At 38.0% G+C, this 25064-nt stretch overlaps 1 protein-coding gene across 4 annotated transcripts in view; it reads left to right on the forward strand.

Annotated features, from left to right (window-relative positions):
* mitfa (melanocyte inducing transcription factor a) overlaps window positions 1-24567 on the forward strand; it is a 45993-nt gene extending 21426 nt beyond the window's left edge. For 3 of the 4 annotated variants that reach the window (XM_035388235.1, XM_035388237.1, XM_035388238.1), the window contains exons 3-10: window positions 15544-15771; window positions 16922-17017; window positions 17334-17451; window positions 18291-18383; window positions 19053-19109; window positions 19427-19502; window positions 19754-19901; window positions 20508-24567. In XM_035388235.1, the coding sequence (XP_035244126.1) occupies window positions 15544-15771; window positions 16922-17017; window positions 17334-17451; window positions 18291-18383; window positions 19053-19109; window positions 19427-19502; window positions 19754-19901; window positions 20508-20918 (1227 nt within the window). In that variant the 3' untranslated portion in view covers window positions 20919-24567. The remainder of the gene's footprint in view (window positions 1-15543; window positions 15772-16921; window positions 17018-17333; window positions 17452-18290; window positions 18384-19052; window positions 19110-19426; window positions 19503-19753; window positions 19902-20507) is intronic. The other variant, XM_035388236.1, reaches the window with a different exon arrangement.
* Window positions 24568-25064: the final 497 nt, after the last annotated feature.

Below are 25064 nucleotides of genomic sequence, written 5' to 3' on the forward strand. Positions count from 1 at the left end.
CAGATGCTTTTAATTAGGTGTGATTAAGCTGTTAACTGAATTGGAATTTTAGAGCCGTGTAAGTGCATTAGTTTGGTATTTTTATTCCTGTTTTGTGTGCTCGTGTTGGTCGGTGGAACAGGGGCAGGATCAGTCATTCATGGTTATTGGTTGGTGCAGATACTTGCCGCATCGGTATTTTCAAATGATTTCTGAAAAATGTCAGGAACCTGTTCTTTTAGACACCTGGCGACAAACACAGTAATACACTTGCAACAACAGTAAATTTGGATCTGGATGATGTATTCAGAGTTCCGCTCTCCAATGTAGTTGCATGACATAGCGAGACAAAGAAAGGAAGATTGTTTGTTTATTTGTGCATACATTTTACATACTTTTTCACATTTCAATGAGAGAATGCATCTCTGGACTGTATTGGAAGTGAAAAAGGTGAAGAGCAGTGTCATGCTCGGTTCAAGGGAAGCTCTTGTTATGCAAATGCGGTTACATTAGAGCAAACTATTTTATAATCTTTGCAAATTCTTTGCTCTTTTGATAGTTCTACAGAATTAGCACTTTTGTAGTTGTAGATAACCCAAATATCTCACAGATTACCTCTGTGAGAGAGCCAGGTCCATTAAAGGAATAATTCACTTTAGATATTACCTCATAGAGATTACTTCTTATTACTTTTTGATTGGACCAGACAGTTTTCTGATTTCCTATTTCAGTTTCTGATGACCTGTGGGTGGATAATCGCTGGTATAGAGGCGTTTGGAATTTTGTAGGATAAATGCCGAACATGCCTTTGAAAGGTTTTGTGTTCATATAATAATAATAATAATGAAAATAATACTACTACTACTACTACTACTACTACTAATAATAATAATAAACAACTTCTCATTTGAAGGGAATGCAGAAACCACATCACTGCAACTTATTTTACATTTTTTGTTACATCTCTGAACATTGAATTTAATTTAATTTCATTCTTGAACATTCCTTTGTTTGATTAGCTGCGTTGTTGGTGTTAGTGTTTGATAACTTCATTGGCACCCTCAAAATAGGACCCACAATCTGCTGCAGATTCTGGGTAAAGGAATATGAAGGTGATGTGCATTTGGCTGCCAAAAATATGTGCATAAACCTGCTGATGAGGATAATTTTTTCTTGCATTTGATTTTGTTGCCATTTAGGAAATATAAAATTGTGAATTATGTGCAAGCTCATACCATCCTTCCATTAACAGCTCAGTCAAATCTAATTAGTTGAAAGTTGATAAGTTGAAAGAAAACCTACTGTGCTGAGCAAATTATTTTTCATAGCAAACTTACTTGGATTTGCACATTATTTTAGGCATCCTTAAAAAACACCATTTTAACTATATTTTATTTACAACACTAGCCTCGCTATAAGATGTGTAAAATGGCGTTGCCTTTGATATTGCGGTTTGAAATTCATGCTAGACATGTGCGGGTCATACACTCTCAATGCATATCTACATATATTTATGCATTGATATTTGTATATAGATGGGTGTGTATTTCAGTGCAAAACCACACAAAAAACCACAATGACAAAAGGTGGATGTACACAGATGTTTGCATCCCTCTGATACCTCCACTCAGCTTTTGCAGATTTCTTAATTCATCCTTTTGTCTCAGTAGTTTGGGAACGGGTTAGTGAACTGCCAGCAAATGTAGCTCTTTTATCTGAGCTGCAGCAGCCTTAGATCTTTATCCTCTCTCTCAGAGGTTAGGCCGCTACGCTAGCCGAATCAAAGGTGACAAACTGAAGAAATTCTTGTCATTCAGGAGGTGCTTAAATGCATTTTTCACTGTCTGAATTAGCAGCAGAAAGGACTGGTCTGGCCAGGATCGCTGGGCAGTTTGAACCCGCCTGTCTATGATTAGATTAGAGCCCTCTTAAAGCTCCACAGGCAGGCAAAATTAGCTTAGAGGTACCAGGCAGAGCTGCAGGACCATAAAAGTGAAAACATTAAGCTCAGATGAGTTTGTCTAAAGACTGATCGGTCCCTTAATTAGCCAAATAACCTCTAACCTTTGAGAAATAAGTAAGGGATAACTTTAGGGATCAAGACAAAGGCAAGCACAGTTTGCCACACACTGAACACTAATTCAGCAAAGAATGCTCGTAATTAGGCCTGCTGCTTTCATTCTTTGGCATATTTAAAGGGAAAAGAGCACAATGCTTAGAAATAATGACTACAGGATCATAGGCAGTGAGTGTAGTGTTATTGTTCTCAAAAAAGAAAAAAGATAAACTGCTCTGGTTTGCCAAGTATCTGTCCCTACCAAATGCACTGCCATTACTGATACATTACTGCCACTTGGCTTTTTTAGTTTAACCACAATTTATTGTATTGATTTTGGTTTAAAGGCAATAAAGTAAGTATTGTATTCACTCATAAATATCTTGTAGCTTGGTGCCTGTAACCCTACCGTATATCTTTGGTAGGTTGTTTACTTTTTTTTTTAAACCAAATGCTTAACTCCCTCTGTGCTTGTAGAGTTCACTGTTAGCAAATGCCTAGATGCCAGAATTTAATTATGAAAGGTGAGTAGTTAATAATAATAATTACTACAGTACAATACTTACACCAACTTTTTAGTTAAATATGCCAGTTACCAAATACCATCACTACAAATCATGTAGGCTAATTGTCTTTTTTTCCCCACAATTGAACTAAAAATCTATTATCCTGAACTATTATCCTTGACTTGAAAATAAATGCTAATAATCTGGCAATTAAATATTGGTGATTGCTGAACTTACCAAGCTGTTTATGAGGAAACAAAAGTGAACACAAAACAGAAGTGTGTTTTTCCTGAAGTCAAATTTAAGGGTAAATGTTGGTGGAATATAGGCCACAGTATGTCACTTGATGTAATCATAGTCCTCCGTTTCTAATGCTGTATCCTTCAGTTATGAAAACATTTGGCAATTTACTTTAATTTCTCACTCAGAATTACAGATGAAGCACTTTACACACTGAAGCCCCAATGTCTCATTTACACCCGGAGTGGAAGTGCACATCTTTAAAAGAAACTGTGAAAGAAAGGGTTCTTGCACTGATTAACACTGATTAACACAGCTGGGATGTAGTTAGTCCTTAGTGCCTGTGGTGACCACCAATGGGGATTTATTTGGCTTGTAAGCTTTACCTGACTGGCTGCAGTTAAAGTAGCTGTGGCATCAGATCTGCCTTGGAAGGCTGGTAGATCCTTTGGATTCTTTGCCACCTTGGTATGGGTCAAATCACCAGAGAACTTTTCAGCTGATGAAATCATCATTTTAAACAGAGATTTTTTAAGCATGTGTGGCATGTGTGTCTGCTCAAGTCCTGCCCTTTTGCTGTTTTCCTTAAAGCGTCTACCTCGCCGCAGTGCTCCACGCTTCCCAGTCCAGCGCGCATCGATTAGCTGCAGTTCATGTGGAACAATGCCCACATCTCCTAGACTCGCAAGAAATCAAAGTTACACTCTATTTAAGCCCAGCTGTCTCACGGTCCAGCTCCAAAAATTTATCAAAGTCCTCATTGTATGTTGAGTTATGCCTCTATTATAGTTCAACCCTGAACAATGTGGTCGTTTGTAATGTTAGATAAAGTGTATGAAGCCAAGCAATTTTTACTTGAACTCACAAATAAAGTGACATAAAATTAATTTAATCTATTAGTGTAGTTTAATATTTATTTCACTCCTTTAAATTGCATTTTTTGCATTCTGTGAATACATATGCAGAACGGCAAAATGTGTGGTACTGTTATTGGTCATCAGCTCAGCTCAACAATGAATAGGAGATAAGTTTAAAGGAAAACACAGGTCAGTGAAATATGCATAAAATGTCAACATTTACACAGTAAAATGTCAGATGTTAATTCAACTCTTAACAGATAACATTTGGTCCCACTCTGGAATGTGGGACCAAATGTTATCTGTTATGAGTTTAATTTACCCTGTTAGAGTTGAATAAACACTGTACGTTTTTCTCTGTACCCTCTGATCTTTTGTGTTATTACTTCTCATTCACGCTGCTGGACTTAATCTTTCAGAAATGTGATGTCATTTCTGTGTTCAATTTGTCAAATAACAAATATTTTTATCGTATTTTAATAGTTTAAAATTTATTAGTCATATTCATGTTGTTCTCTGTTGTAAAATGTGTGAAAGTACAGGCATGTTTTCGCAGATATGTACATTAGATAAGATTGTGTCAGCATGACCTCTCCCTGCTACTCTTTTTTGCTCTGTAAGAAAACTATAGCGGATGTTACAGCAAATTACTCCCGACTTGTGTTGCTGCGACACGACTGTTTCAAGAAGGTTCCAGAACAAATGCTTTCTCTGCAGTTGACTTTTAAATGCCATCAGATAGGACAGGCAGCATGATATTCTGCTGTGCGAGGACAGGCTGTTGCTGTCTGCTTGCCTGGTTGGGTGGCTGTGTTGACCTTCTGAATGTACGACTGCAAGCCCAGTTCACAGTGGCTGCATAGTGCTCTGCCATTGTGTGCGTTTGGTACTTCCTTTGGGCAGAACAAGCTTCTGGGGTTTATGCTTTGTCATAACCATTCCCGTACAAAAGAGGCCTTTGTTCAGAAGCTCAGAAAGACTACGCTAGCGAGAATTTCTGAGAGCCTGGTCCTGGCCTTCGTTTACGGCCAGGTTTTGAAAACATAAAGCCAGCCTTTAGGATGTTAATGTTACAGTTGACCTTTAGTGAAAGCAAGATGAAGATGGTGATGATGATGACAATGATATTAATGACAGTTGTTGCTGCGATTATAATTCCAACAATAAGACCGATCTTCATCCTCCTTGTCAATGTCATGGCAATTATGAATATCAGTACAGCAGCAATGGCCAGGGGCCAAGCACAGAATGGCCGCCAGCAGGGGATGAGTACAATGTGTTTCAAGGGGTTTATTTAAACACACACAAAGGAAGAAGAAATCCCGTATTACCCTAATCAGCCTCCTAATATTAATAAAAGTCATGGTCATCGCCATTGTCCTTTGAACTGGGATTGCAGTGCTGTCCAAAGTTATTACCACCCTTGATAATGATGTGAAAAAAATGCTGTGTGAAACACAGGTATTGAGCTATTGTATGCTCAAAACATGGGAAAATTATATTAATTTATGCAAATAATTTTGATGGGTACTATTTCTGGCAACCTATACAGATATGACCATTTTGGTCTGTGCCAATTTCTGGTTATGTTTGACGAATGAAAAATTTGACTCCTATTATCTGGGCTTTACATGTGTGTAAGGCACCAGATGTGAACAGGTATCTGCAATATGGAGCTGTATTGTTCATATTGAAATTGTTTTTGGTGACCTTACAGGCTTTCTTGCTGGATTATAACTAGGCCACACTTAATTCCTTTAGACAAGTCTCCAAGTTTGAGAATTGAACCCTCCCCAAAACTCTGGTCCACAATGCTGCCTTTGTGAAATGTAAATATTTCTACCATGAAGAATAGCAGTTATTATATTTTCTTGCGCATAGTTTTTCATAAGTCTGCCCATTTGTCACCCTCTGTCAGGATATGTGTCATATCAGTCCTCTTTTGGGCTACATTGTACTTTGTCTGTCAAAACAAACCCTTCTTATAGATCATTTTAGGCTTGTATCAAACATCTTAACGAGCCACAGTGAATTTGTGCAGTTGGACACATAAGCGTTATTGTTCGCCAGTTTGCAAGTGGATTTTGTTAATCGCTCATAAGTCAGACAATGTTTCCTATTCTGCTTGTGAAAAGTTGAGAAGGGACATTCTTTATCATTCTTGCTCTAGGCCAAAGGCACGCTACACTCATAAAGAAGATGCGTCTTTGTTCCCTGTTCCGCTTCTGAACTGAGCAGCCTGTGTCATCTGGGCACTGCTCACCCAAATGTCGTCTACTTTTAACCAGAATGAAAAGCTTGGGCCCCAGAGGAACACTAAAACACATGCTGGGTCATATAAACAAAAGTCTCTCTTGGTTTAAAGAAGTAAAAAAAAAGATTTTATTTTTCATAGATTGCCATTGAGTGTCTACCAGTCGTGGTATCTTAAGTTCAGTTACTCAAGTGACATTTGACCTTAACCTCAGCCTAACTCTAGACGAGTGAGCTCATTGAAACTTTAAATAAATTCATAGATAAGTAGAACCAGTAATTAATTAATTAATTTAAATTCACATACAATTTTTACACAAATGGTAGTAGTAATTTATTTTCCTGAAAATCATTGCCGTTTGTTTATGTTTAAATTTTATGTAGGGTTTTTATCTCTGTTGCTTTAGTTGCATTCTTTTACCTTACCCATAAAGGTTTGCATCTTATGTTTGCCTCAGCTGATTTCTTTCTGAGAAGATATATTTTTGGGGAAGCTAGTATTAATAAGTGCTATTTTAGACTGAGATGTCCATCAGCATAAATTTACACACAAAAAAGCTATAATTTTTTTTCCTTGGGAAATAGTAAAAATGAATCAGAATATTGCGTGAAGATTGAGATGAGAATAGAAACACCTGCTTCTTCAGTTCTCTTCCCAAGATTCCAGGAGAAGTAGATGTTGGATGGTTATTTGATTGATGAGCTTTATGTGGCTCAGTGTTATGCTTACTTTTCATTTGTGATGGTACATAACTGTATAAACATTAAACAAGATTAGCAAAAATAATAATGATTATATCAGGCTGTCAATACTTAGTTGTATAAATTAACATCTGAATGAAAACAGTTTACTGCATATAAGACTGCATACTTTGCTTTTATATTTGGAAAACACCAAGAATTAAAATAAAATAATCATAAATAAAAGCATGAAGGTAAAGCAAGAATAAAAGCATAAAGTAAAGCCTAATAAACTAAAAGCTAAGGTAAAAAAGATGAGTTTTCAGTTGTCATTTAAAAATTAATTACTTTTGATGCCTTTCTGATGTGCAGAACCAGTTTGTTCCACAGTCTATAAGCAAAAAAGGAAAAAACAACTTCCCCTGTCCTTTGGTTTTGAACTTATTGGATACAGAGTAGTGAGTTTCTGTGGATTGGAGGCCATTTTGGGCGTCATTCTGAACAGCCAGTGCAAAGACGCGTGCGCTGCTACCATATGAGCTCTCATCCTTGTTTTGGTCAGTAGCCTTGTAGGCCAGTTGTAGTGTTTCTGCACTGTGCTTTGAAGAGTGCATTATCTACGGCACCTCAGACAGCTGCGCTCATCTTTCGGCGCTACGCTGTGACAGGGCGTCTGAGAGCAGGCCGCGCATTCCGGCGGTGCCGAGCCGGCTCCTGAGCCTCACGCGTGCGGCGGCGTACGAGCTGGCTGTCCCGCACCGAGGAGGGAGCGGCGTGCCGGTGCGCAGCCCGTCTGAAGGAGCCCTGCACACGTTCCCCTTCACGTGGCACCAGCTGACGCACGCAGCCCTTCCCAATCCCTCCTCTCTCCTCTCCAGGGCTGATCAAAGAGGGAGGGAAGGGTTTTTCAGATATTTCATCAGTTATGCAATATAAAGGCCCTCTTTCATATTAGGTATTTCATAACCATTGACTGTGGTCATTGTGGTTTGTCAGGATTTTGTTTTTTTTAAACCATTGAATTATGTTTTATTTACTGTAGATACTTAATGATTATTTATTATTAAATATGGATGAGATTAATTTATTCCTGCCTCTTGGTTGACTTTGTTGAAAAATAATGATATAGGAGGTTTAACTCACAACTTTACCCAAGGCTGTACAGTTTTGTGCTAATTTAGTTAATCTAATCTATAGTTTTTTCAGAATTTCAGAATTCTAAGTCAGTGTTCTAGAACCCAGTTACTTTCAGTTACCAGTAGTGATTGTTACATCAGCATTAGAATGTTCATTTTAGAACATTCTAATCACTTATTAAGGTTAAGAGTCTTCTGACAGTAGAGCTGGGAGTCACAGTGGCACTGTGATAGAAAAAGAATCAATGCTTTCAGTTTCCATGACGATACTGTGTTTTGCTATGCTAATGTCAGTTCATGCTCAAGTCAGTTTAAACCACATTTTATCTCTTATTTTCTTTTGAAATGCTATCATGTCTCCTGCAACATAGGCACTTCCCAGTACAGCTTTTCTTTCCATTTTTGTTGGAAGAGTACAGTTAATACTAGCATAGGCAGAGTACAGCCACTCAGCCAACCCGATTGAGGAGTTGCTCCTGTATGATGATATGGAGATGACCTTTCTCCTTGGGTAACATTATGCCTATGACTCGGATAAACCTCCACAAGTAAAATGCATGTACAATTATAATCCTTCCCACTTTTGGCACTAACACACTCCTTATCATTGAGCTACCTTTTAAAATATTCAATTCAAATTAAAGCCTGTTTTCCCAGAGGATTTAAACAAATTATTTAATAATATGACAAGAGTGTGTCATTTCTTTTATTTAATAACCTCACATAAAATAAGTAAATAAGTAGTATAATGTAATCTTAGGAATTGATCCAATATATAATTTGGAATCATCAGGAAGAGTTGTTTTATTTGGTTTCATGTTCCATATTTGGACTGTTTCATACATGTATCATGAGGAGCTGGAGGGTCTGTTGTGTCAGAGTCAGTGTGGGATAGTGGTTCTACAGTCATAGCCATACGGTTGTTGAGTTTATTCCACACTACTGTTGTTAGAACATTAGTGCAAAGGGAACTGTGTGATATGGTTTGTTTGTTATAAAAAATAGGATGGGTTACACTCAAAATAAGTTTTAAATTTTATGAAATTATTTTTTTAGTTTTGTTTTTGCTTATAAGATGTGGTGTTTTTGAGTAATACAAGCTTTTTGACTTGGGACTTCTTAACCGGGGTAGAAAATTGAGGACGTCTCTGAGAAAAGCGAACTCTACATAAAGACCTTACAGTACATCCCATTTGGTAATCTCTGGTCGTTCCTCCCCTCCCTGGTCACCCATACCAAACTTGTTTTGTCATTGCCAGTCTATTGGTGAGCCATCGTACTGACTGAGGCCACTCGTGTGACTCAGTTTTACTGAACTTGGGCAAGTCCTTGTGCCTGGAAAAGTGATTCAATTACACCAAACACGATGTGTAGCTCGATTTAATGTGGCTTGTAGAGATCACTATTACACACTGTGAGTAAGGTGTTTTAGTGCAAGGAAAATACAAGGAAGCTATGACTTATAGATCAATGAGTGGCACTGTGTGAATACTGACATACGAGGTATTGTAATATTAGTCTTAGGTTTATGTACTTTTAATTATGCTCTTAAATTGTCTTTCATTGGCTCCACTCTGATGTTGGTATGTCTTCTTAAAGGATAAATGTTGGGTATGCTAGGTAATTGAATTGGTAAAGGAAGTGAATAAATGAGTAAACTTGGTACGCTTTGTAGAATACTATAGTAGGTTAAGTACATGGTAAAAATAGAACTGGGGCAAAGAACAAACCTGCACCTCATCCCACAGGCTTTCTGAGGGATGAGGGCAGTAATTAACAGGGTGCGGGTCTTGCTGCTCAAAGCCAGCCTCATTGTGTGACCTCACACACCCCCTCCCGTCACTGTTCCCTTTTATTCCAGGCCCATGTTGTCGTGTGGGTGGGGTGGGGGCACACGCCCGCCCGCCTATCTTCTCCCTGTTTAGACTGATCATGGGAACTACTGTGCCCTAATGTGAACTTTTCTCAATAGATCAGTCCTCATCACAGTAGTATATTGTGATGGTACATAAGCAGATGCTTAACCTCAGATCCACTTGAGATCATTCTCAAATTGCCATTTAATGTGCATCGTACAGTGTGTTGTTTTATTCATCCAGCTTGCATTTTTCAAGAACAGCTTTTCACATAATTTTGTTTTACACAATGAACAGCAGTAAAGGGAGTATTTGCACATTGAACATTCAAAGTTCACTCATATGCAACAAAGATAATTAAAGTAAACAAAAACAAACTTAGACTAGATAGATAGCGAGTCTCTTTTAAGAACGCTACATTTTTGGCCAGTTGACCTTCAAGTATTTGAGTGAGACATCATATACAGGCTTTTTCAAAAGACATTTGGAAGTTTTTCTTTGTTTTTACGTAATGGATATTAGCCAAGCAAGGCTTGCATGACAAAATACGCAATGGCACAACCTCAGCATTGCCCTTTGAAGTTAAAATACACTGTAATAGTGTAGCCAAACTCATTTTTACATTCATATCAAATGAAAGACATCTCTTGTGCATATTTTATTGAATTGAATGTAACCTCAAAAAAGGAGAATCCCCTGGGGCATGGATACAATCATGCATGAAAAAAGGAAAAAAAACTACACAACCAAGTCCTAAAACTGATGGGAGTTCCCATGTCCCCAGAGAGTGCTCTTATAAGTTTTGTTATTATATATTTTAATTTAAAAGTGCTAACAAGGAGATATACACTGTGTGTGAATTTAAAGTGCAAAAATGAAACTTCATAATAGTCAAACTGTCTTCATAAAGAGAGGGGAAAAGTGCCATTTTAATTCATTTAATAGAGGGAACAGAAAGAGTGCCCTGGGGTTTTGAGTATGGGATTAAAAGAAACCCCTTAAGATCGACGGGGATTTTTAGTTTTTGCAATGACAAAAATCCATGGCTGGATTCAAATAATAATCAACATAATTGTCTTTTTTTGTTCACAGTTTTGAGTAGAGCAATCCCCAAACCTACCAAACTGTGTTTGTGAAGTTACGCCTGGTTATTTGTCAGTGTTAAATACCAATGATAATTGACCCTGGGCGTCAAACAGTCATTCAGTTATGCTCTTTCTGTATCAGGGGAGAAAAAAAAGTTTAGAATAAAAAATGATTACATCAAAAGGGGGGTTTGAAAAATGTATGAGAAATACCAGAAATGCATGTGTCCCACTTTACTTTTAATAAATCAGTAATAACAGAGGAAAGACTTTTCTGAATGCTTTGGTGTGTGTGAGAAGATTTTTTTTATGTGGTTTGTTTTGGCCCTCGACAGTTCTTGCTTCATTTTACAAATCAATTTATTCTAATAATTGGAAATGTAACACTTGGATGCTGCTATTAGCAGGGAAAGTTCACACATTTATCTCGATTTGTCACAGAGATTAGGGGCACCTTTTACATTTTTGTCATAACATGACAGCGTTGATGTTGGCACAGATTTTTCTTGAACTTTTTTACTTTATGAACCAGAAATATGGAAGGCTTTAGGATCACCATTTGAAACGTCAGTATTGATACTTTTTAAACCATCAATCGTCGTGATGAGGATTTCTGAACGCATGAATTGGTCGGATGTTAGCAATTTTTTTTCCTGAATCACAAATATGCACAGTCAGTTACTCTGCATGTCACAGACAAGGAAAACATTTGATGTTGCATGGATTCCTTTACACATAGAACATAGATTGTGTAGAACATGGAACATGCTTGTTTTCTCAGGGTTTATCATATCTGTCATTGTCTGTTTCAAGTCATTTTTAGAGAAAAATACTATCCTTGTGGTGAAAGCGTTTTACAGGTTATAGTAAGAGGAAGTTTATTTTTCTTACTTTGTCTTTTCATGTTGTGTCGCTTGTGTCCTATTGATGCCTGCCCATTCATCAAGAGAGTAATAGGCAGACTATTTTAAATGGCAGCTTAAAAAGGGAGCAGGTTAATCTTTAATATCAGATCTTTTACAAGATGTGTTTCTCTAGTATATATAAATATGTGGAGTTTGTAGTAAAATTTATGTTTTTTATATGTTTCCATTGGAGGTAGGTGTATAATGCTTTAAAAATGTGACGTGGATAATCTTGCAAATAAATCTTCAATTTCTGTGGGCCTCTTTTATAGTGTGTTTTGATGATGATAAGAAACAGTATTATAGAATATTACCATGATTCACATAACATGTCATTTTAAAGTGAGTAAACAAACTAAATCTAACCAATTTTTAAAATTTTATTTTATCTTAACCCATCAAATCATTTTTAAATAGGAACAGTTTAGCATATATAAATAACACTGTTTTGTTTAAACTCTTACGCAAATATTTATGGAACAATTATATTTTTCCTTCCCTTGTCTTACAATTCAGTACGACCACAACTGTGTGACCCATGCCCTTTAAAGCAGACAAGTCACCCAAAAGGACATGCCATCGGATGAGTATCTGCAAAAGGGAAGCATTAAACAATTTTGACAGTTCATAAGAACAAAAGGTTGTCTTCATGAAGACACACAGTGACATGGTGTAATCTCAGAGACAGTCCACTGTGCCCGGAGCATGTTAGTTCACATGGTCCTGCTCGGAAGCTGGTAAACTACGCGTCAACACAAGTCTGTGTACGTTAGAATAAGGGCCGATCTTCCTTTTATGTGATTATTGCACTATTGTAAATCGTCATGTTTTTTTTTTTTTTTACATGGACGAGTCTCATGGTTGATGAAAAGGTCACATGGTCTCAAGCCTTCCTGTCTCCAATAGGACAGACATCAGCTCCAGGTCTCCAAGCAGGCACCCTGCACTTGATAGGCTAATTGTTTACTCAAAATTTTAAAGAAAACATTTCCTTTACTAAAGCAAAAAGGCAGCATAATCTAGAATCGCATACTATATTATATCTTTCACATTTTCGCCATGCAATAGTATTCTTGATGAAAATGTTTTACTTAACATTTTCATCAAATATGTGTGTCAAAATAAGAATGAACCATTACTGGTATATACTGATGTTTAAAAAAAAAAAAAGACATACACCACCCTTCTAAAGTTGCACAATCCTGGTTTTAAAACAAATAATAATAATTGAGGAATTATCCTGGCGGACAATTGCAATTAAATATTTTGTCACAAAAAATGTAACAGTCTTCCCCCTCTTATAGCATTGTATTTCATTGCATCAGTGTGTATGACTCCAGTAGTAAGCTCTTGTTGGTACATTAAATTAATAAATAGATGCTGACATACAACAGAAATAAGGCCAAAGTGTTTATTATCTAGGCTATTTCAAATGGGAATGTGGTTCATTTATATTCTAGTTAACCCATGGTGTGTGTGAGTTTACTTAATTGGTATTACTTCACTTTTAGTATTTGTTTTTGTTTGGCCCAAAAAGTTATTTTATTTAAAACATTTTGCATGATGAAAGTTATTTTTTATTTATTTACTGAAGTTTCTAATCTCCTTCAGGGTTTGAGAGGCTGGTACAGGGGCATTAGGGGGTTCAAGGCCTGAAATCATTTGTAAAAGAAAAATAAACTAACTCTTGTGCACACTTTCTTTTTTGTTAAGACTTTATAAATGTCCAAGATGGTGATGTCAGCTTCCTGACTTCATAAATAGTGTGGACAGGAGTGAGTTTCTTTTTCTTTTACAAATGATTTACCAAAGGGGATTTGCCATTCCCAGCCCAACCACCTAAGACAAGTAGTGTGCATGTTGATCTCTTCTAGAAGCTTCATGGTCTGAAGCCAGAAAATACACAAATACCAGTTAACTCCAAAGCATCAAGTACAGTGCATTCATTTACAATAATAAAAATATCCATTTTTATATTGAGCCAGTACTTCTTTCCTTGAGAAATAGTTCCAGTTGAAACCCATATTAAAATCATTTGTGTAATAATATGGTAATATGTACATACAGCTTCTGGAGGCATAATGTTGCCGTACAAGCCTTGCTTTGGAGTTATCTGTATTTTCTTGCTTTACACCCAGCAGCATAGCCAGACGTATCATATACTTGGGCCTGCATAGAGGATCCTGGGTGGGCTTTCACAATGAGGTGTGGTGGTTCAACCAAGGTAAATCTGTGGGCCAGGATACTATCTAGGGGTTCATCGCCCACCCATGCCTATGCCAGGTTTTAGACCATAAACCCCACAATGCCTTGTGGGCCACCTGCCATTATGAAGCCAGCAGGTTTTCAGAAACTTCTGTGAGTATCTAAAATATCCTCCTCTGCACACAAAACCTTTCTGAGCCAATTGAAAACATTAAAATGCTCAGAAAGTGGCAAGTGATCTGTCCCTTTAATGTGAATGAAACCTGCCTCACTGGTGTTTGTATGGCAGGTCTACAAGGCTGGCATACTTACTGTAGGAGAAGAGCTGAACAATGACTGTGGGCTTTGACTGGGAATCACAGAGAATGGAAATATTCATCCTGTAATTGTCTGTTTCCCCATATTATTAAACAGTCAAACTGAATTATTGTTTGCCTGCAACGAAACAGCTGCTCAGAGATGGTTTACTGGATCTGTCTTCTTGACCACGGTGAGAAACACAGGCATGTATTGATAAGTACGCACGCACACGCACGTACACACACACATGCGTACTTAACTCACACGCACACAACTCGTGTAAATGTTGAAGAAAGCCCTGTCTGGGCAGATGAACTTTCTGAATTCCTGCAAACAGCAGTTTGTAATGTCATTCGTTGCCTCGTTTTAAGTCAGAAGTAGTAGGAATACTGGCTGCTTCGAACAAACAGTGTTCTATGCCGGATGAGCGGAACTAAAGATGAAATGGTAGTTAGCCGTAAGCAAGTGCCAGTGTGGAGACTACCAACCCACCAGTAGAAAGAGCCTTTTGTGAAACGGGGATTGTGACGTCAAATGACCTCTATAAAGCCATAAATTCATATTCTAGATAAAATAACACAACGTGAAGAAGGTTCCCTGTGTCTTCTTCAGATTCCTTTAAATGCATGACTAATCAGGTTGTTGCCTTTAAGACGTGCAGCAAGCAAATCTTCTCCTTTTTTTGAGCTTGTTATTTTCATATCCAATGCTCCATTTGACTAGTCAGGCAAAGGGAATATCTTAATACCGACATACAAACGGAATATACATATTTCAATATGCTGGAGATGCTTGAATACAACCATTATCAGGTGAGCTTTATTGGCGTTTTAAAATATATGTAAGAATTTGTCATGTACGCTAAATTTATTCATATTATGTGTTTTAATTTATTTAAACTGAGATTTTTTTCCTCTTTGATGGTTATAGATGGAATGATAGCTTGTAAAGGTTTTGAAGTATTTTCTTCTGTCTTTGAATCATTAACGCTTTGAATTTAAAGGAAGGCCTTGAAGGAAATGCTACCTTTTGATAATTCATTTTCATGTCTTAATGTCTTGGGAAAATTGTTTACATGGCACTAGCATAAGTTAATTAGAATGCTCATGACACGTTGAATTGTTCTCAGACTTTTGGGTTTGTCCAAAATTAAATTAATGAATGCGTCACACGTCGATCTCACATACACCAAATCTGGATTGTAAAAGCCAAAATTAGATTAGAGGCAAGGTGTTACTGGCTCTGGCTGAATCATCCTTTAAAACAAAAAGCAATATATTAATTAAATAACAGTTTTTCAACGAGTGCCATGCAAATAAGTAACTGACTGCGTCCACTTTATGCAGAATGCCAAGAAGATCAGTATCGCTGCAAGCAAGGATGAGTGTTCCCATAATGTGGAGGGTTGCTATGATAATAATCATGGATCTCGTATAACTGCATATCACACTTGTATTCCTGTTGTTTGTTTGGGTGCCTCTCAGGTGCAGACCCACCTTGAAAACCCCACCAAGTACCACATCCAGCAGGCCCAGCGGCAGCAGGTGAAGCAGTACCTGTCCACCACTCTGGGCAACAAGCTCACAAACCAGGCGGTCAGCTTGCCCTGCCCCAACCAGCCCTCCGAGCACGGGATGCCCCCGGGGCCGGGAAACAGCGCCCCCAACAGCCCAATGGCCTTACTGACTCTTAACTCCAACTGTGAGAAAGAGGTGGGTGATTGAGCACCTGCAAGGGTGTGTGTGTGTGTCTGTGTGTGTGTGTGTGTGTGTGTGTGTGCGTATGTGTGTGCGTATGTGTGCGTGTGCGTGCGTGATGTGCATGTGCGTGTTTGTGTGTGTGCGCTCGTGAAATGTCTGTCTTGCCTTTAATGAAGTGTAAAAACAAAGAGTATGTAATAATGAAAAACATCTCTTTGGACTGAACAACCTATTCTGCTTCTCGTGAAAATGAATCAGTCAAATTCAGCCCAAATTCAAAATAATTGACAGTCCAATGCTGAGGTTTTCCCAAATCAGGAGTACCTCTGGTTCAGCAGTATTTGCTTGCAACATTCTCCCATTATGTTTTTATCTCCTTGTTTTGCCTTATCAAAAAATTGGAGCTGAAATAGTTTGAATTGTGTATTCATTTCACGTGATAACAAAAGAACACTTCGACACTAGAAAATGCAATTTTACTCCTTATTTTTATTTATTTCATTACTTTGCTGTGGAAACTCTCATCAAAGACAGATTGCATCTGATAACATCAGTTTTAGAGATTCATTTAATTATGTAGAAAATGAATGTTGTACAGTGCAGTTTTTTGATGTGGTTAGGTGCGTAAGAATGTCAAGGAAAAACATACTTTTATCTAACCGCATTGTCACTTTAGGAAACAAATATAAACAAGCATTGCTTTTTTTAATGTAGGTTTTTACACAAGTTCAGTGGTGACTGAAATTAATGCAAAATTATGTTTATTAATATTTATTTGTTTAAAAATAAATTAATTCAGTGGATTAATGGATTGTATGCCCCCTCAACAGAGACACAGTTTTAGCAGACAACATTATTTTTGTGCTATCTGCGAGTTCCCACGAGGATAGGGTTATTGTCATAATGATTACTATGTGACCTGAAAGCATTTGAGGTGCAAACAAGGTCAGAGTTATCCCAGGGATTGGACTTATTTTTAGCTTGTATTGTGGGACTGTGTTGCCAGTCAGTTTGCAATATGTTAGATCAATTTGTTTTAAAAAATTGGAGGTATATTTTTACAGAATATGCTATGTACTGTATCACTGTTTCTTAATGGTCAGTTTTTTTATATCAAACGTTATGATGTCTTGAATATAAGTTGCTTTCATTTTCTTTGCAGATGGACGATGTCATTGATGACATTATTAGCTTGGAATCAAGTTACAATGATGATATCCTGGGACTTATGGACCCTGGTCTTCAAATGACCAATACGGTAAGAATGGCTCCTGTGCTTTGTTGTTTCATTTGCTAGTTACCTGAATTGTGAAGCATAATTGCACCATATTGAAAGTATCATCTGACTGACAGTGTATTAAAGCAAATTGTTACAGCCATTGCCTATTGGTAGTGTATGCCAGCTTTCAAAAAATATGAATCAGCATAGAAGTAATTTCATTTAATTAATCAGGAAGAACCACTGAAATGCCTGCCTTTGTAATGTGGACTTTTCAGAAAATGTGGTCCTGTCTTCTGTGGAATCAAACTCTGTTTCATTTTCATTGTTGACGTATGGCCTCTGCTCTCCTTAGCTTCCAGTATCTGCCAACCTTCTTGAAATGTATAGCAACCAGGGGTTACCCCCACCTGGCCTAGCCATTAGCAACTCCTGCCCCGCTAACCTAAACAACATCAAAAGGGAATTCTCAGGTTGGTCTCTTCCTTCTTTCTTATGCTGACAACAATTCTCCTTTACCTTGCTTCCATTGTCATTTTCTATTTTGCGTACACTAGTTGTAATTTTGTATTGTTAGGCAATGTAGTGTAATGCCTGCTGGCCATGACTAGTATTTGTAATCAGGTTAACTGCTTTAAAATTGATTTTTTAAATCCTGTACATCTGAACTGCCATGATGCCAGTTAGATATGTAGTGTACGCAACCCTTTCAGGCTAAGGAACAGTAGAGAAATCTAACCTGACTGGATGACCTGCGACAGTGTTTTTTGATTCATCTATGGAAATTTTTTTGATTTACTGAATAGTCTGATTCTAGAAGCTTGTCAGTCTGAAATGCTGATTTTAGCTAGCAGATGATTTCCTATATCTAGTTATATTCTGTATGCCTTGATTCAGACTTGATCATTTAGAACAGTTCACACAAGCAAGTTCTGGAATGTTATAATTGTTAAGTAATAATTTGTGACAGAAATGAGGTATGAGATTCATTACTCTTATTTCACTTTTATTTTTATTATTATTCCTTGTGATTAATGGCAAAAAGTACATACAAAATGCAATTTGAAAATCCCATCTAAATTATTTAATGGTTTAACCAAATATGACTGCACTGTTTGGATTACTACTAAACATAACATAAATAAATCTCATTTCCTCATTTAAAATACCCTGCAAGTACTATACATATGTCCATATTGTGTGCAATTCAATTGTGTACATACATGCATACTACATATATTTATATATAAATTGTGCATGTGTTATATATTGAAAAATATACATACATATACAAACAAAATGTGATAATTAGTTAACCCAGCTCCTGCCATGATGCACGTTCTGGACAAGCCTGGATCCTGTGGCAAGTTTGAAAACTATCAAAGGCCTGAAGGGTTTCCCGTAGGTATGTTATCGTGTGTTATTATCCGAGTTTAAACCATGGCACTTGTGCAAATTCTTCCCTTAAAGGTTTTCCTCAACATTTTAACCGGTGTGCTGTTGCTGAATGTACTAAAATATTACAATTAAATTAGTGCGACTGTAAATGTGACGGTTCACTCTATTCTCATTGCACTGGCTGGATGTTGATTTGAAAGGCTTTCCAAATGCTGTGGCACTAATGGCTCTGAAATATCACGAAAGATTGTATGCAATATTGCACACAATATGGAATGATATATTCAAAATCTAATGAACCAGTCTCGCAAATATATTTATTTATTTATTTATTATTATTTTTATTCTATTTTATTTTTTTACTAGAGCTGAGGTGAGATTGTTCAGCAGTTCCAGTCTCTGGTGGTATTTTACTTTAATCAAGCAATTAATCCCCAAATTCTGTGGGTTTTTTGTGTTAATGTCCTGGTGACTTGAAAGAAAGAAAGAAAAGAAAACAACCCCTTTCTTATCTACCCGCATAGCAATGTGCAGTCTTTGTGTCTCGAGTTAAGAATTTGGTGTGCCATCGGCACACTGCAATCATTATTGATAGACATTTGCAATTTGTCACTAACTAAATTACATTCATAGTGTGACAGTGTGAGAGATTATTAAAATTATTCTCTGATTGCAGAAGCTGAAGTCAGAGCTCTTGCCAAGGAGAGGCAGAAGAAAGACAACCACAACTTAAGTACGTTGTAATTGCTTGTAATTATTGTAATGTCTGTTAATTTTGTTACTGAAAACGACTTAAAAAATTGTATTACTACTTTTTACTCCTCAGTTGTATATTTTTTTCAGGTGTGCAGAAAATGTAATGTTAGTGTACAGTGGTGTGAATTTAGAAAGTATTCCGGAAGTCAGTAGTTAACCATTAAACGTATTGTTAATCTGAGGTTTACCCACTAAAAGAGCACAGCTAGGACAGGTAATTTCACTGTGTTCTGTTGAAATGGAGTGTCTGAAATACTTTGCCCATCTTCTCCACCTCTGCCCTAATTTCTTTAGTTGAGAGGAGGCGACGGTTTAACATCAATGATCGCATCAAAGAACTGGGAACCTTGATTCCAAAATCAAATGATCCGTAAGTTATCAAACAGATTTTTTATTTATTTCACCGTACCAAACAGGATCTGTAAAGACAGTTTTACTGTAGACCAATATCTGTAGCTGTATAAAAAACATATTTTGTCTGCATAAATCTTTAGTATGCGTGTTTTTGAAAGTAAAACTATTTTTGTAGTGTTCTCATAACTTCTGTTTGCTCTTGTTTTCTCTTTTCTGTTTGTTCATGTTTTGCTCCCGTTGCTTGGCAATGTCCATCTGAACCCTCAGGGACATGAGATGGAACAAGGGAACCATTCTGAAGGCCTCTGTAGACTACATCAGGAAGCTTCAGCGCGAGCAGCAGAGAGCCAAGGAGCTGGAGAACAGGCAGAAGAGACTGGAGCATGCTAACAGGCACCTGATGCTGCGGATACAGGTAACCCACACCAGGGGAAGCTCAGGAGAATGACTCTGTCTCTGTAAAGCGGGGATGCCCTTGTTTTTTACTCTCAAGAACCCCTAAAATGACCCCCCTTCCCAATAGAATGGTTGCCTGCTATCCAACTGCCACTACTGCCTGTTGGGCAGTGGCCTTTTAAGATGCTAGTATGTGGAAGTATACAAACTACCGAAGAACAGGATATAATATACGGTACTATAAAGTATATCAAACAGATATTGAGTGCAAGTGTATTAGTAAATTACAATGACCATAATATTATCAAATATGTGTAAACCAGACATTTTTCCCAGGAAGGGTTCATTTTTGTTATTAGTGAACCATGCAAATATAAACATGATGTCCATAAAGGGTAAACCATTCTTTCCATTTAGCTGAGGACCTCAGTTTGTAAATCACTGCTGTAAAGGATCCAAATTACAGTCCTCCATAGTAAAAAAAAAAAATACTCGGAAGTCTTCATTGCACAACTTTGTATTGAACGAAGTGCTCTTTTTAAAGCAGTTGAATGAGGGTGAGGAGCCCTGAGATGCCCTGCTGTGCCTTACAGAAGGCCCTTGTTGTGTTTATGCTGGTGTTCAGGAGCTGGAGATGCAGGCTCGGGCTCACGGACTGGCGGTGGTGGCCTCCTCCGCGCTCTGCTCCTCAGAACTGGCTGCTCGAGCCATCAAGCAGGAGCCCGTCCTGGGAGACTGCAACCAGGACCTGTACCCGCACCAGCACCACTCGGCATCGGACCTGTCCCGGCCAACCACGCTGGACCTCTCCGACGGAACCATCAGCTTCAGCGACGGGAACGGCAGCGCCGGCGACTCCGGGGCCTACAGCACCCCTTCCAAAGCGGCCTCCAAGCTGGAGGACATGCTGATGGACAACACCCTGTCGCCCGTCCAGGCCAGCGACCCCCTGCTGGGCTCCATCTCCCAGGGCAACTCCAGCGACAGCAGCCGGCGGAGCAGCATAAGCATGGAGGAGAACGATCGCGGGTGTTAGCGCTACCCACTAGCTCAAACTCTACTAACATTTTACACCGTAACACCTCTGCTGCAGCGCCCTCTGCTGGTGGCAGGTAACATCACTCCCGTGAAATATATTGTCGACAATTATTGCAAAAATGTCTTCCACACTCCAAGTTGAAGGTTACAGACAGTGGTGTTTTATGCAAATATTTTTTACTTTACCCTTTTTATGTTCGGGGGGGTGGGGTGGGGGATCTGGTTTTCTTTGTTATGCAATCTATCTGGCTGTGTAACAAACTCAGTCAAGATATCTAAAGGAGTACTATATTGTCCGTAACTGAAATGCTGACAAAGGACAAAAATCAAACAGAAGCCTCACTTTTCAGCAAAAAAAAAAAAAAAAGAAAACTCATTATATCATCCTAAGTTATTTCTCCTATATATTTTTTAACTTATTTGCTGTCACAAAACAAGACCACTGCACATATTGATGGAATGACTGAATATGACCATAAAAGCACAACATACAATAGAACCATTATGTGCAGAAATGCTATTTTAAAAAATAGATGTTGCTTATATTTTTTATTGATTCCCAATTCTAACCTCTTGGAATTAGCAGTATGTTCATAAACAATTATTATAACAAAGATAACCTCTATATGCAGATATTGCCTTTGTTGAATGTAAATCTGTTCCAGAAGGTATATACAATGCCTGCTATTAAACACATACTTACTATTGAACTAATTGTTCATTTGATCAAAACGTGCAGTACTTAAACAACATAGATATTTAATTATGTACGGTTTGATTATGAAATGTGATTATAACATTTAGAAAGTGACCTTAGTTTTTTTTTAACTGCCATTGATATTACTAAAATTCTTTGGGGAGAAAAAACCCCTGCAATGATCACCAAAAATAAGTGGACTGAAAGTCATTGTGCATGTATGCGCTTGTTACGTTCACAGCACTATGTGAACATCCCGCTGGGGGTGCAAAAGTGTAGATCTTACAGCTACATGATTCCTGCAAAGATCTGTTAGATTTATTTCATTTGAACTGAATCTACATTAAATTATTCTTTCCAAAATGAGCTCCCTGTGACCTCCCAGAAAATGGCTACCATGCCATTCAGAACGTTTGTCTTGCGTATTTATAAAATAAACTCAGTAGTAAAAAAATTGACATGCTATTTGCCCCCACAACTGCTGCCCCTCATTATACACTTCATGGATGGTCTTTGTGAGCCTCAGGGGACCTCAGTCATACAGGCCAAAGGTCACTCGTTTTGTTACTTCTGTTTTAGCAGATTGAATATTTCCATCCTGTACTGCACAAAGCGCCTCAGGAGCTTCCATGTGCACAAATCCTTCAGACTGTTCCTTTTAAGTCATTGTCAAATAGGAAATATATTTCTCTTTAGTTAATCTGAAAAAAAACTGCACACGGTTACATATAGCATAATCTAAGGATCTTGTATATTCTATATGATTCTATATAACAAAATGAAACTTGTTCAACAGAGCTGCCTCTGAGGGTGGATGAAAATGAACTCTTTCACATTCTAGCGTAGCTCTCATGACTGTATACACCCATAAGATGGAGCCGTGGGGGGTAGTAGCTTCTTTCAGGCTCCAGCTCTTGGTCTTGACTGTCTCTGCACATCACAAGATGCTGCACTGCTATTGGTTGATGTATTTCTGTGATTTTATTTGGCGTGCCCTGCTTTCATTTTCTTGCATGAGGTAGACCTACGGGTTAGCTGTTGCTCTGCAGACGTCCTTTACAACATGTGTCATGTTCTCTTGAAAGGAGGAAGCAATACTCTGCAAAACTCTGGAATCCCCAAGTCTGCCATTCCATTACTTGCTATTTCAAAGGATCTGTTGACTTATATTGCTGTATTTGAGACTCTTATTTTGTCTTTTAATCATGGAAATAATACCTCCTGCAATGCTCATTAACTCAAGAACTCCATCTGTCTAAGGAAAGGAAAACTTCTTTCGTTGATCTCTTCCTAACATTTAAATTATTTCACGTTGTTGCACGGTGCTTTGTTTGGCATTCCTTGCCCTCTGCCATTGTGTTTAACGGTAGTATTTAGGGTATGTATTCTTTTATTTTTTTTTAAACTGTACGAGTGTTTATATTGTTCTGGACTATAGGGAGACTTGTGGATTTAAATGTAAGATATTTGCATTAGTGTTAACACTGGAAGGAATGTTAATTCAAGGACTGAAACAGAGATTGGTAGACAACGTTTTGAATATTCTAACAATCATACTTAGAGTATATATGTATACATGGTATTGTATGACTGATTGTAGTTAAATAAGTAACTAAGGCTTGATTGCTATATTTCTACTGTTTAATGTTGTTCAAGTGTAGCAAAGTATTTAGAACTATGCCTTCATGACAGTAACTGTTAAAATGTTGGATATATTGGTTAGCTCTATATTGCAGTTTGAGGTGAAAAAGTCTCTCCAGATAACTGTTACCTAATAGGTGTCCTTTTTACCAAATGACATTGTTGTGAACGTAGTTTCGATGCATTATCTACAGCACTGTAGAACTATGCAATTAAGATACCGTATTTGTATTTGAATATTTATCGTGCCTGTGTTTTACAAAGACATTGAGATGCCATGCTGGAGAGTCGGATTTTTGTGTATACTGAATAATGTGATGAAAACGACTGAGAGAGTTAGTTCAGAATGAAGTGCCTTACATTTCAGAAGTAGGTCTTTTTATCTTGCACTGACTGAAGAAGTATAGGCTTTTGTGATGAGGAGTTCTGGTTGGTGTACTGCTCTTGCTGATGGGTGCAGATTGGACAGTTGTGGTGACTTTTAACCAGTCAGATGATTGTCGGCACGGCAGTCAGCTGAACGGCTATGTAATGCAAGGGAGAAAGGGACCACGCACCTTGCAGTGGTGGAAGTAGGTTCCCTTTCTACACAACACTTTTCAGTGCATGAAAAGGTTTAATGTGGCTTAATCTGTAGCAATACCCATTAGTGTTGTCTCCCATGACCACTGCGTTTGAGAACACTGAAAGATACCTCTCACGAATGTCAGTCAGGCTCCAATAGCACGCTGGTCTCAACATAGCCTTCAGCATAGCCTTAAAATACAACTATTAAATAAAACTATATAATCTGTACATTCACTCTTTCTCAAAGAGTGTTTCTTTTTGTCTGAATGTGATCTTATATGGACTGCCAAAACTTGTTGCCAAAATAAATGTGACCGAGGTGTGTAATGCAATAGACTACTTTATTGAAATATGTATTTTTTTTTTTTTGTTTCTAGCAGATGATGTTACTGTTTCTTCAGGCCATATTGTCCAAAGTACAGTACAAAAGCAATAGTTTCAAAGTGGTTGCAATCAGAGACCATGGGTAAAGCACAAAGGATATGCACTTACAGGGATGTTCTCAAAATAAACCATGCACTGGAGCAATGCCCTCTTGGACCCAGCACACGTCAGCCTGACGTTCACCCACCAGGTGGCGCTCACATACGGTCTCTCTGGAGACCCCTTGGTACTGTAAGGTGATCGATGCCTGCATGACCCTGATCCATGTCAGATACAGATCAGAGATAACGCTGTTTTCTTTGAAAGTGAATGTGGAAACATTGTCATGATAGACACATTAAAGTACATGGTTTTCACATCTGTGTGTTATGGGTGATTTCATTTGTGTCTGGTGCCTACAGTGTGGCTGTGGGGTTTGGAAAGAACACCAGGTGCGGTGATGAGCTCTGTGTGCCTGTCGACATTGAGCCCATGCTCCTCCCCTTGGATCAGCTACACCAGCTCCATGGACTTATTATTCTTCGTGGTGAGGAATAGGAGGATCCTGTGTAGAACGTTCCAGGTCCTGGTCTGGGCTTGGGCCCTGAAGTGTCCACAGAAGCGGGTGTCATTCCTGGGGTCCAGAAGCTGGTTCTGGGACTGGAAGACTTGCAAGTGAAGATGACAAGTGAAGAGGATGGAGCTGACCATTGTCCAGGAGCATCCATGTTTCGCAGTCAAAAAAATAAAAACGGTTAGAATGCTACACCTTGAAGTCATAAATTCCAATTATTTCTCAATGCTTCTATAACATTTTAAAATATCATTAGATCAAATTTATAATTATTATTTCTGATTAATTAGTTATTGAATATT

Source organism: Anguilla anguilla, chromosome 13 (assembly GCF_013347855.1).
Source record: "Anguilla anguilla isolate fAngAng1 chromosome 13, fAngAng1.pri, whole genome shotgun sequence".
Lineage (NCBI taxonomy): Eukaryota > Metazoa > Chordata > Actinopteri > Anguilliformes > Anguillidae > Anguilla > Anguilla anguilla.